The 14012-nt window shown below is 45.8% G+C and overlaps 1 protein-coding gene and 1 long non-coding RNA gene across 8 annotated transcripts in view; both read right to left on the bottom strand.

Annotated features, from left to right (window-relative positions):
- LOC140721021 (uncharacterized) overlaps nucleotides 1-14012 on the bottom strand; it is a 689868-nt gene that overhangs the window by 8859 nt on the left and 666997 nt on the right. The gene's annotated exons all lie outside the window — the stretch shown is intronic.
- LOC140721018 (uncharacterized) overlaps nucleotides 1-14012 on the bottom strand; it is a 45910-nt gene that overhangs the window by 24052 nt on the left and 7846 nt on the right. The window contains exon 3 of one of the 7 annotated variants that reach the window (XR_012097300.1): nucleotides 4696-4814. The exons of 5 other annotated variants lie outside the window; for them this stretch is intronic. Coding sequence is in view for 1 of the 2 variants with exons in the window: in XM_073035882.1 (XP_072891983.1) it covers nucleotides 2421-4382 (1962 nt within the window). In the remaining variant the exon portion in view is untranslated. One more of the 7 variants, XM_073035882.1, reaches the window with a different exon arrangement.

The raw sequence follows: 14012 nt of genomic DNA, 5'->3' as shown, positions 1-14012 counted from the left end.
GAGAGATGTAGGTACAGCCACGGTCTTCTATTAGCCATGGAATAGGGGTCAGAGGTTTTAAGAAGAGAGAGGAAGTGACATGTGAGGGACACTTCTTTCACCCAAATATAGGTGAAACGGGCTGCCAAGGAAGTAGTGGAAATTTGGACAAATAGAAAGTATATCATTCCTCTGGATGAAGAACAAATTCTTGCTCACACCCGTTCATAGACTCTTGCTGCTCTCCTGAGAACTCTCCCCTCTTTTCCGGGACATTTCTATATACCGTTATGTGTGATGAGAAAACCAGATGGAGATGGGGTCCAGAGTAGACCCTCCCACCCCCCTCCACCCTGGGAACTATGCTGGGAGAGAGAGAGAGAGAGAGAGAGAGAGAGTGAGAGAGTGAGAGAGTGAGAGAGTGAGAGAGTGAGAGAGTGAGAGAGTGAGAGAGTGAGAGAGTGAGAGAGTGAGAGAGTGAGAGAGTGAGAGAGTGAGAGAGTGAGAGAGTGAGAGAGTGAGAGAGAGAGAGAGAGAGAGAGAGAGAGAGAGAGAGAGAGTGAGAGAGTGAGAGAGTGAGAGAGTGAGAGAGTGAGAGAGAGAGAGAGAGATGATTTATGTATTATGGTTTCTTCACTGATTATTTACCTTTTGCTGCAAGGACACTTCTTTGCTCGTTAACATTGCTGCTGAGACAGCAGGGATTGGCCAGTTTGAAGGATGGCTGATACCCCATCAGGGGAGATAAAAGACGGGTCTGCTGAGACACTGGGAGACACGCCACGAGACACTGTAAGAGCGTTGTGCACCCACAGGAAGGTGGGGGCTTGGAGGACTGAATCAGGAGATTGGTCACAAAGCTCACAGTGTGATGGCAGGACCGGTGGGGGCTTGTGTGTGTGCCCACTCACACCAGAGTGATGAGTCCACCACAGAAGAATGGTTTAGCTGAGAACAGAGGGGTCATAACCGAATGACCACATCAGTGCAACAGAACAAGAAGACAACGGAAGGTTTGCCTGCTGCAGCTGTCTCTCTCTCTCTGGTCACAACAGCAGCTACCTCGACTTAAACTGAACTGAACTGAACTCTGCATTATCTTAAAACTGTTCATTTACCCCTAGACTTTGATAGAGCTTGGTTTTGATTCTTCTTTTTACACTTCTGTATTTATTACTGCTAACCTGTTTTATATGTATATTTGCATTCTTGATACTGTATTACTTAGTTTACTAATAAACACCTTTAGTTACAGTACCACCAGACTCCAACGTATCGTTCCATTTCTGCTGTTTTGGTAACCCGGTTATTCTGGCATTACAGCATTTTGAGGTTTGCATTTGTCCGGCACAGAAGCCATTGATAGTTTATACTGATCACAACCCATTGGTATTTTTGACTAACATGAAGAATAAAAATAGGTGGTTATTAAGTTGCAGTCTATTGTTAGAAGAATTCAATATTAAAATACAACATGTAAAGGGGACTGACAATGTAATTGCTGATTGTTTATCCAGTTGTTAGATTTGAAAGTATATCTGTGTTACTATTACCTTGACCAGCATCCAGAGCCCCAAACTCTGCCTTGTGCAGACCCGCCTCTGGTTTCTGACCCTGTTCTGTTGAACATCCAACTAATGGTTTCCCATTCTGCTTTCAGTCTTTAGAGGACAGTGGTGTTTTCCAGCAACCCTTTAGAAGCAGGCAAAATGACTCATAATGTGGAAATGACCCGTGAATAAGGAGGTTAAATCCCAATGCCATTCTTCCACAGTGCAGAGATTTGAGGGCCAAAGAACACCTCAGACAGAACTGCAGCCAGCTCGACTACTTCAGTCTGCAGAAAATTCAAGGGAATCCTCTTCACCCACAGAGTGGTGACTGTTTGAAAAACATCTCACAGGGAGAGCAAGCAGTGAACAACAGGGGAGGAATTAAAAGGCCTGTTGAGGAACTGAATCACTTACAGGATCCAGCCAGCCTGAGTAGACTGTCTACTGTACACTAGTTGTGTTATAAATTTACTAAGTACCAGAGACAGAGTTTAAAATACAACTGATTTATTTGTCTCAGATCCAGAATATTAAACACCAGTCCCATTAAAGGTGAATGTACAGCAGAAGAAACTCCTCCCATGCCCAGTGACCAGGGTGCAGAACTGGGTGTGGTGAATAGCAGCAATAATTGCAGAGTTCAGCACCAAGAGTCAGTCTCGAAATTGCATTTAGCAACGGTGATGGACAAATATCCAGCATGCAGCTCATTGAAACTTTCTCCCCAGTGTGAACCCGATAGTGTGTCACAAGGTTAGATTACTGAGTGAATCCATTCCCACATTCACAGCAGGTGAACGGCCTCTCCGCAGTGTGAACTCAAAGATGCACATTTGGTTGAATTGGCTGAGAGAATCTCTTCCTGAAGTCTGAGCAAGAAATCGGTCTCTACCTAGTGTGAACTCGCTGGTGTTTCAGTAGATAGGATGATCGAGTGAATCCCTTTCCACACACTGAGCAAGTGAATGGCCTCTCCCCAGTATGAACTGACTGGTGTGCACGTAGTTCGGATGACCGAGTGAATCCTTTCCCACACTCTGAGCAGGTGAACGGCTTCTCCCCAGTGTGAAGTCGCTGGTGTCTCCGTAGGTGGGATGACTGAGTGAATCCCTGCCCACATTCTGAGCAGGTGAATGGCCTTTCCCCAGTGTGAACTGGCTGATGTGCCTTCAGTTGAGATGAGTGAGAGAATCCCTTCCCACAGTCTGAGCAGGTGAATGGCCATTTCCCTGTGTGAGTTGACTGGTGTGTCTGTAGGTGAGATGACTGACTGAATCTCTTTCCACAGTCTGAGCAGGTAAACCGCTTCTCCCCAGTGTGAACTTGATGGTGTCTCTGTAGTTGGGATGATCCAGTGAATCCTTTGCCACACTGTGAGCAGGTGAACGGCCTTTCCCCAGTGTGAACTCTCTGATGTACCTTCAGATAGGATGAGCAAGTGAATCGCTTCCCACAGTCTGAGCAGGTGAATGGCCTCACCCCAGTGTGAACTCGCTGATGTACCTTCAGTTGGGATGAGCAAGTGAATCCCTTCCCACAGTCCGAGCAGGTGAATGGTCTCTCCCCAGTGTGAACTCGCTGATGTACCTTCAGTTGGGATGAGCAAGTGAATCCCTTCCCACAGTCCGAGCAGGAGAACGGCCGCTTCCCAGTGTGAACTCGCTGGTGTGCCTTATGTGTGGATGACTGAGTGAATCCTTTCCCACAGTCTGAGCAGGTGAATGGCCACTCCCCAGTATGAACTGACTGGTGTGCAATTAGGTCAGATGACCGACTGAATGCCTTCCCGCAGTCTGAGCAGGTGAACGGCCTCTCATCAGTGTGAATTTTCTGATGTACCTTCAGTTGTGATGACCGAGTGAATCCCTTCCCACAGTCGGAGCAGGTGAACGGCCTCTCTCCGGTGTGAACTGACTGGTGTGCCTTCAGTTCAGATGAGCGAGTGAATCCCTTCCCACAGTCTGAGCAAGTGAACGGACTCTCTCCAGTGTGAACTGACTGGTGTGCAAGTAGGTCGGATGACCGAATGAATCCCTTCCCACAGTCTGAGCAGGTGAACAGCCTCTCCCCAGTGTGAACTCGCTGATGTACCTTTAGGGTCGATGACCGAATGAATCCCTTCCCACACTCTGAGCAGGTGAATGTCCTCTCCCTGGTGTGAACTCGCTGATGTGCCTTTAAGGTGGATGACCAAATGAATCCCTTCCCACAGTCTGAGCAGGTGAACGGCCATTTCCCTGTGTGGGCTGACTGGTGTCTCAGTAGGTGAGATGACCGATTGAATCCCTTCCCACAGTCTGAGCAGGTGAACGGCCATTTCCCTGTGTGGGCTGACTGGTGTGTCTGAAGGTGAGATGACCGATTGAATCCCTTCCCACAGTCTGAACAGCTGAACCGCCACTTCCCAGTGTGAACGGACTGGTGTCTCTGGAGGGAGGATGATTCAATGAATCCCTTCCCACAGTCTGAGCAGATAAATGGCCTCTCTCTGGTGTGAACTGACTGGTGTCTCAGTAGCTGAGATGACAAAGTGAATCCCTTCCCACAGACTGAGCAGGTGAATGGCCTCACCCCCGAGTGAAATTTCTGATGTAGCTTCAGTTCAGATGAGCAAGTGAATCCCTTCCCACAGTCTGAGCAGGTGAACGGCCTCTCCCCAGTGTGAACTGACTGGTGTCTCTGTAGGTGAGATGACTGAGTGAATCGCTTCCCACACTCTGAGCAGGTAAACGGCCTCTCTCCAGTGTGAACTCGCTGATGTAACTTCAGTTTAGATGAACAAGTGAATCCCTTCCCACAGTCCGAGCAGGTGAACGGCCACTCCCCGGTGTAAACTCGCTGGTGAGCCATTTGGTCAGATGATCGGGTGAATCCTCCCCCACAAAATCAGCAGATGATCAGCCTGTGCCCAGTGTGAATTGACTGGTGTGTCCACAAGTGGGAAGATCAACTGAATCCCTTCTCACAAACAGAACAGGTGAATGGCCTTGTCCAGTGTGAACTTGCTGATGTACCTTCAGTTGAAATGACCAACTGAATCCAGTCCCACTGTCTAAGCAGATGAAGGGGTTCCCCCTTTGTAAAATGATGGGTGTGCCAGTCAGTCAGATGATTGAGTGAACCAGGTGAATGGCCTCTCGTCAGTGTGAATTCTCTGATGTACCTTCAGTTGTGATGACTGAGTGAATCCCTTGCTCCACTTCTTAAGTATCTGGGCAGAGACAGCAAAACTGGTGTGTCGTGTTTGAGATTCCCGTAGACAAATTTCTTGTCATTTTTAACCTGTAAAAAGATTTACAAAATCCATCAGTGGGTGAAGGTCAACATTTCAGATGAGATCACTTGAGTTGCCAAGGTGTGATCTGGCATCACACTGTTACAGTGATGTTCAACACATGTTGGAGAAGTCATCTTCTAACTGGGCACAGTGCTGGTATCTGGAATGACCATCAAATTCTCTGATGCTCCTCCTGTCTCTATAAGAATGGGGCTTTTCTGCCGTCTCCAATCTGTGACCTGGCTCAGTTTGACTCTCTAAATTGGTATTATTCCCAATTCCCACTGAGCTGCATGGGTGCCTGGCCCCACAGTAACTGAAACACTCTCATGCAAATAGCCGGCAGTGCACTCCACGCACCCACCACTCTCTGTGTAAAAAACCAACCCCTGACATCCTCTTGGTATCTATTTCCAAACAGCTTAAAACTACACCCTCTCGTTTTAGCTGTTTCAACACTGGGAAAAACCTCTGGCTATCCGCACGCTTAATGCCCCTCATCATCTTATACTTCTAAAACATGCTCTAAACATTAACAAGGAAATTATGCATTGCTTTGAGGATTTGCTGGAATTATATGAGTATAGATAGGGTAAAGGCAAGCAGCGTTTTCCACTGAGATTATGTGGGTTGGTCATGGGTAAGTAGGGAAGGTGAAAATTTAACGGAAACATTTGGAAAAGCTCTTTACTGAAATGGTCGTGAGTGTGTGGAATGAGATGCCAGCACAAGTGGTGAACATGAGCACGGTTTCACCATTTCAAAGAAGTTTGGATGGGGGCCTGGATGGTAGGGGTATGGAGGGCAATAGTCACAGTGGCAGGCAGTTGCATTAGACAGCTTAAATGTTTTTTCAGCAAATAGCCAAATAGCCTGTTTCCATACTGAAATTCTCCATGTTTCTATGACAGAGAAGCTAGACAAACTTGTTTGGAAGTGAAAAGGTAGGAGTGAGAATGGAGCAGCAATTGACTGGAGTTTCTGGGAGCAATTCGGGAGCTGAGTGATAGATACATCCCAAAGAAGTGGAAGCATTTGAAAGGCAGAAGGACACAATTGTGGCTAAAATGAGAAGCCAAAGCCTACATAAAAGCCAAAGAGAGGGCAAACAAAAGAGCAAAAACTATTGAGAAGCATTTAGAAACGAACAGAAGATGACTAAATAACAAGTCAGATGAGCTCAGTGCGTGGAATCATGATATTGTAGTCATTAATGAGTCTTGGTAGCATCCAACAGTCTGAGGCATTCAGAGGAACAAAATATCCGGGGCCTCAATATATCTTGAAAACCAAGGTTCCCTGCACCAGTCACCTTTCAGCTTTTATTTTGGCAGGCACATACAAACTCCACACCCTCAAAATTTCACTTCTGAAGGCCTCCCACTTACCAAGTACTCCTTTGCCAGAAAACAGCCTGTCCCAAACCACACTTGTCAGATCCTTTCTGATATCATCAAAATTGACCTTTCTCCAATTTAGAATCTCAATCCATGGTCCAGACCTCTCTTTTTCCATCTTTATTTTCAATTTCATGGCATTATGATCACTAATTTCTGTCACCAGCCCTGGATCATTTCCTAATAGCTTGTTGCACACTTCTAATTTGGGAATTCTATGTATTGATTAAGGGCACATTTGACAAACTCTATCCCATCTGGTCCTTTTACAGTATGGGAGTCCCAGTCAATATACGGAAGTTAAAATTTACTGGATCAACCTTTGTCTCTTGGCATGGTCATATTTCATAATCATAATTTCAATATCATAATTCTCTGTCCTGAGCACATCTGGCTTTCCTACCATGCTTCTTGCATTGTGATATACACAGCTCAGCACATTCATCGCACCATGCTCAACCATTTGATTGCTGACTCTATCTGTGGTCTGAACAACATCTGACTGGTGTCAAGAAAACAACCTCTCCCTCATTGTCACAAAAACAAGGGAACTGATTGTGAGGACAGGAGGAATGGATACAGGCTAACCCCTTTTGACATCAATGGATCTGGGGTTGAGAGGGTGAACAGCTTTAAGATCCTCGGCATAAACATCACCGAGGATCTCACATGGTCTGTACATACCAGATGTGTTGTGAAAAGAGCACAGCAGCATTTTCTTCACCTCAGACAGTTGAAGAAGTTTGGGATGGAGCCCCAAATCCTCAGAACTTTCTACAGAAACACAATTGAGAGCATCCTGACTGGCTGCATCACTGCCCGGTATGGGAACTGTACTTCCCTTAATCACAGGAACCTGCAGAGAGTGGTGCGGACACCCCAGCACATCTGTAGATGCGAACTTCCCACTTTTCAGGACATTTACAGAGACAGGTGTGTAAAAAGGGCCCAAAGGATACTGGGGACCCAATTCACCACAAACACAAACTGCCCTGCTGCTCCCATCCAGGGAACAGTAACATAGCAAAAGACCAGCTGACTCTTGGACATCATCTTCCACCAGGCCATCAGACTGATTAATTCATGCTGATACAATGCATTTTTATGTTATATTGACTGTCCTATGTACAAACTATTTATTTTAAATTCCTATAAATTACACAATGCACATTTACTTAATCTCCTCTTGTCCTGTTCCCCTAACTAATGAATCCCCGATCATCCCTTTGACTCTCCTCTGAAAGGTAATCCTACCAACAGTTTCTAAAGTGGTCCACCTGCTGTTGTGCGAGATAGCAACAAGAGTACTCTGCAATGTTTATTTAACCTCATTCTCCTTACTGACTCTCAGCCAGTTTCCTGTGTCCTGCACCTTGGGTGTAACTCACCTCTTTTCATGTCATATCTATCACCACCTCCAACTCCTGGATGATCTGGAATTCATCCATTTCCAGTTCCAACTCCTTAAAGTGCAGGTTTACAAACTGCAGCAGGATGCACATCTTGTAGGCGAGGGCACCAGGGCCACTGGAGGTCTCCCCACCTTCCCACCAATGTACCCTCTAATTTGTAATGACCAGTGTGCACATAAATCTTGTACAGTGCTTTTTTTTTTAACCCAGTGACAACATGTGCACGGTGAATTTTATATAGAGAGGTATTCATTTTAACAGCTAGCAAATCACTGTTGATAAGAACTTCGATCTCTGACTGGTTCGATCCAGTTCATCTGCACTCTGACACAACCTCTGTAGCAGGCCTGTAATGGGGAATAAAGGATTTTATCACCAGAGCTTTTGGACATTGTCCATCTGTGGTTTCCTTGCTAAATTACACTTTAAAAGTCAGATTTCCAAATATCAGTCCACTTCTTCCCACTTGTAAATTCTCCAGCAATATTTGCATTGCCACAATACACGCAGGTAACACCAGTTTCTGTATTGGACATAAATGTTTCTGCTGAGCCCTCATGAGAAATTGAGAATATAAAGAAAAAGAAAATCATTTTGAACCTGTGTAACCTCTGGCTAGAAGAATAATTGAGACTGAAAAGGAATTTTTGAACTGTCTTCAACAGTTAGCTAAGACAGGCTCATTATCGGTTCTCTGCAGCTTGCAGAGAGACACACTGAGAGTTGATAACATTATACATTGTACCCTCGTTAGTTGATAACATTATAGATATTGTACCCTCGTTTGAGTAAAGGGAGGAGGGCTTGACGATAAGGACAGGGATCAACATCTGTCTGTAATTAAATCAGGGCCTTGCAAAGGGAATAACTGATGACTGGACAGTACACCCATCTGTAATTAAAACCTTAATTTAGAGAACGCTCTTATCTACTGTTAGGGTTAATGTTAGGGTTAATTCGAGACTGCCACTACAGGTCAGGATTGGCTCACGTGATATTAGGAGACAGGAGTACAAGGGAGGGAGGGAGCGAAACTGAGGATTCCGCTACACCGAAACTGCTAGTGTCAAGTGATTCAGTAAACAAAAGAAACAGGTAACTCGTGGGTGAATGGCATCGGGCCAATAAGGAGGACACAAGTGCCCGATATTACCAAATATGTACAACAAAGTTCGGCCTTACCGAATATGTGTAGCGAGGGGTTGGAATGGGGAAAAGGGGTATAAATAAGAGCAGAATGTAAGGGGAAGGCAGAACGCGCCTTCTCCAGCGATGTTGTGTACTCGCTGTGCCAGTTACGATTCTGCAATAAAGCCAAGTTTTTCTATATTCCGGTGTTGGTTGTCTCTCTTCCTAAATGAACACAGGGCAGAATTTCAAGCCCAAAATCTACGTAATAAAGTTTTGCACCAACAGACTCGGTGGGCGTACCAGTTCAAATACCATCCTGCAATAGTAATGTCTGGGGTTACTATGTATAAATGTCTGGGTTCATGTATAAATACACGACTGTAACCTGACTAAGTCAGTCCACTTGTCAGATGGTGGCGGTGCTTATGTGCCTTCCCTTTGACAACTGGGTCTCAAACTCCTATAGGAGAATACGCAATAAACTGTGGTGATGATAAGAAGCTGGTCTCCTGAGTTTTATTCAGATTCAACTTTAACATTTAGCGTCACCAACAGGATACCAATATAGGGAGTGCCAAGCAGACGGGCTGAGTAAGCGGCTGGACCACTCTGGGGACTGCGGAGACCGACTGGGCGCCCAATAGATATTTTATCTTTTGTCGTTCTCCGTTAGTTCCTTTGGAGGAATGGTCCCTCGCCCAAGGCTGTTCGCATACCTTGATGAGATCGAGAAAGAATCTGTCGGGAGACTTGTATAAGGTAGGCAAAATTTTACTAAGTGGGCTGGAGGCAGATGTGCTGGGTAAATTTATTATGTGGGCAGGGGGTACCAGCAGGGTATATTACTTGGAGAACATGGGTCAATTGCCGTCGATTGCTTTGAATGGGCCAGGAGCAGCCCTACACAATATGAGTGAGAGTTTTCCAGACAAGGAAAAAGATTTGCGAATGTTGAGTGCAGCGCTGAATAATAAATTGGGGAACAAAATGTGGCCACTGGGGAGGAACCAGGGATATTACCTCATGAAAACAAGCAGTAAATTTGATATGGAGAAAGAAATGTGGAAAGAAGTGGAAATTGTTGAAAAGGGATTTGAAGAAAAAGGCAGAAGTAAAGTGGAACAATATATTATTAGCAAGTTGGAGGAATAATGCATGTGAGAAAGGGATACAATTATGTACCGCAGAAGGAACGCCAAAGGTTGGGAGACGCTAACAGCGGAACGTGAATGGCTGGATGGGAGCCACAAACGAGAGCTGGGAAAACAACGTAATCAAACCAAGGCCGGCCTAGATAGGAGAGAAGGGCAGGAATTTCACTCTGAAGTTCGAACTGATAGGGAAACAAGGGATCCCGAACCCATGTCTGGCATACCGACCCTGTTTGAGGACAGTAACCGTGATGAGGAATGGGCACCCACCGTATCCCCCCCCCCCCACCCACCTCAGAGACAGAGACGGCTCGCGTAAGACAGCGGTGGCAGGGAATGGGAGGTCCCTATACCCTGAGATCCAGAAAGCGAATACCTAGAATTATTCTGAGACAGGGAGGGAAGAATCCAATAAAACCCCAGTTAATGGCTCCACAAAGACAATTGCCCACCTGAATGCTGCCCAATCCATGAGCAGGAGGAGGGGCAGCCCTCAGTGATTCCTGTGTATGCACCCTGGAAGCCTCCAGAACTGATAATGATCATGAATCAGGTCCCAGATAGAAAAGAAAAACCAGCACAGTTTGCTCAGTGTGTCCGCAGTACTATACAAATGTTTAATGTCACCCCACAAGATTTATTCGGTCTCTGCTGCACGATTCTCTCAGCTGCTGAGGAGTGGAAATGGAAAGCAGAATTGAGATACCAAACCTGTCAGGAGTTACAGGCGGGAAACCATAATGAGAATGAACAGACAGACCAGATTATTCAAGCCTTGGAAAGGGCTCTCCAGCAACCTGTAAACATCACTAAAGTACTTGAATGCAAACCAAAGCCTGGGAAATTGAGACCAGACTATTGGGAGAGATTTGAGGCCTGCTGTAGCCCTTCTGTAGGAGACCATGCCTTTAAAGATGGGAATCTGTACCCCAGGTTTAATGACTTACTCCTCCAATGCTTACCAACTAGGTTAGCCAACATGATTAAAATAAATTATATGGATTGGCCTGACAATGACTGAAATCGAATGTGACGAGCTTTGACATATTATTGTGACCGGGCTTTCGAATCCTGATCAACCCTGAAGGGAACTAATACTAAAAGTGAATATGTTCAGCAGGAAGAAGGACGCGGGTTATATCTGGGGATCAGAAATGGGAACAAAAACCTACCAAGGGACAGGTGGGGACAACGACCTGTTTAGAAATTGACGAGCAAGGATGCTTCCTACCGTGAGTACCACCTCTCAGGAAGAGCTTAATGTAATATTGCAGGTTGCTGGAATTCCAATTCTGTTTCTGATTGATGTGGGGGCAATCACAAACACTCTCAATCAGGAAATAATGGTAGAAAAGGTATTTCAGCCATCAGACGCCACAATCAGTCCGTCTGGGTTCTGCAGATGGAATTCCGGGGGAACCAGTGTGACGTTTCATTTCAGTCACCACCAGACATCTTCCCCAGTTTCTGACCACCCAATGGTGGCACTTAATCTGGACTCCACTGCGTTTGAACCCCTTCTGGCAGCGGCCAACTATCATGTGACTCTGTGCTACGACCCTATGGGGTGCTCAACTAAGTTAAGCCAATACTATGCACCCCTCGAGGACCATTAGTTCCCAGTCACGGTGATTGGAGAGGCTAAAGGAAGAGAGGGCAGTGAATTTCTGGCCAAAGTTCTGGATTTCCTTTGGCGACAGAGAGGACTGGTGGTTCCCCATACCACCGTGAGGGTTTGCCTTGGGTTCAAGCCAAAGAGCCTAGGGTTCCTCACTTACACCTTGACGAAACAGGGATTCCAGTCAAGCAACCTTCCGTGACTTAAGCAGAACGGGTTTGCCAGACATGTGGGAGGTACGTACTTTTCAGGGGGACGCCTCTGAGGAGGAGTGCAAGCTGTAGTTCCAGGTGGGGTGCCAGAAAGACCCCGACCGAGGTTTCTGGATCACCCCAGCGGGACAGGTTTGTGTTCCTACACAGTTTTCACCAATACTGATTTGTAATATACATTACTGTACGCATCTGGGAAAGGAGGGAATGGTTGGTAAACTGTACCCTGCACACCGGGTATGACTCCCTTGACAGGTGGACCTTTTTCGTGTCTACAAGTTGATTTTATTGAATTGTCTAGAGTAAATTGCTATAGATACTGCTTAGTTATTATAGATGTGTTCAGTAGATGGATTGAAGCTATTCCAACTACCAGTAATACTGCTATGACTGTTGATAAGGTATTATTACGGGAAATAACTCCCAGGTACGGCCTGCCACAGATGCTGAGCTCTGACAATGGCCCACGCTTTGTGGCGAAAATAAATGAAGAGATATGTAACAACCTAGCTATCAAGCAACATTTCCACTGTGTACACCACCCATGGGCCGCTGGCTTAGTGGAAAGAGTCAATGGCACTTTGAAGAGTAAATTAGCCAAACCAACAGCGGAGACTGGACTCACTCGGTTGAAGGTCGTATTGCTAGCCTATTCTACATGAGGGTTACCCCACAGGGGAAAAGAGGGCTGTCACCAGCTGAAATCATGTATGGATGGCCCATGAGGACACCCTGGGGACTTGTGTACCATTGCTCCCAGAAAGTCTACCAGCAAAATTGGATTTGCATACCCTAGGGGAAGTGATGGGGAAATTTATATGCCAACCAACCAAAATTCTCCAAGCATTACATTCACAGGTACAACAGGCTTACAAGGAAGAGAACTACCCCGCACAGAGGAGTGACTATCCCACCATAGGACCTGGGAATATTGTCCTGATCAAGAACTGGGATTGTGGGAAACTCGGATCTCGGTGGAGCAACCATATCAGGTGTTACTGACCACTCCACGAAGAGCAATCTCAGTGGATACATCAAACAGACTACAAATGTGCTACTGAAGGAATTGAGTAGAAGGACTCTCTCGGACTAAAGGAAAATGTATTGGTTGATTGTGGTGTTTGTGTTTGTCTTTGAGAGGGCTCACCCCAGCATCCAGGGGCCCCCACATTAACATTTTTCTGTCACTCTGCCCCACCTATGCCAAAAATGTAGAACCTGCTGGGTTTGTGTCAAAATTCCACAGCATGGAAAAACTATGATTCCAATGACAGTAATCCCACTCAACCACAGTGAGGAACTCTCAGCCTGGGCTTTCTCAAATAACACCCGGGGAAGTGAGATGAGGAACTGCAGTCCAGTCAGAGATGACTGTGGCTGTCAGCGTTCTGAGGGATGGTACCTCAGGCCTCCACCAAACAGAACTTCCTAGACTGGGAAACATGCATCCTGGCCAGACTTGCAGGTGCCCAGCAGCGGAGAGGAATAACTGAGACTGAGTGATTTTGGATGATCACTTTTCTCTCCTATGGAGTAGCCAGGAATTTACCAGAGATAATCAATTTGGCTACAGCACTTGAGTAGCCGGACACAATACTGCAGAGGCTCTGACAGAAACACAGACCCAAGTAACAGAAATATCCACTGAAATGAGTGCAATCCAGCAAACAGTCCTACAGAATCATTTGGCTTTAGATCTTATCCTCACTGAGAAAGGGGGAACCTGTGCTATTAGTGACATAGAATGCTGCACTTATATCCCTGATGAGTCTACTAACATTACATCCCTCTCCAAGCACACTGCCAGGGAGATTGACAGCATCAAGAAAGTAGGGTAGGATTTACATGGGTTCACCGAAGGGTTGAAGACCTGTTAGGTAATATGTCGGGCATGATATTGCATTATGGCCCAATAGTTGTACATAATGATCAAAAGGAAGGAATGATAATGTATGTAAAAGGGTTAACACTTTGTTAAACAAGAGCAGCCTGTTTTTCTGAAAGAAACTGCTGATATTCAACAGATGTGCTAAGCCATGCTGAGCCGTATTTCTGCTTGAGGGAAGATAGATAGGGCTTCAAGATGCTCATCTCCTTGTGCACTCATGCGTAGAGATAGGACAGCTGCAGTCTGGTCTGTGTGTGTAAGCCATTATGACTATTTTGTAAATTGTCTTCAGGGGCTGTCATGTAGTAAATAACTTTGGCTCCAGCCTGTCTTGTGTGGGGAGTACCTGGACGGATATATCTGTGCTGTAAGGGGTATTGTTAGTCAGTTAGTG

The sequence above is a fragment of the Hemitrygon akajei genome, unplaced genomic scaffold, assembly GCF_048418815.1.
Source record: "Hemitrygon akajei unplaced genomic scaffold, sHemAka1.3 Scf000049, whole genome shotgun sequence".
In the NCBI taxonomy this organism is placed as follows: Eukaryota; Metazoa; Chordata; class Chondrichthyes; order Myliobatiformes; family Dasyatidae; genus Hemitrygon; species Hemitrygon akajei.
The sequence above is the reverse complement of the archived record's forward strand: the minus strand, read 5'-3'. Positions and strand labels throughout refer to the sequence as shown.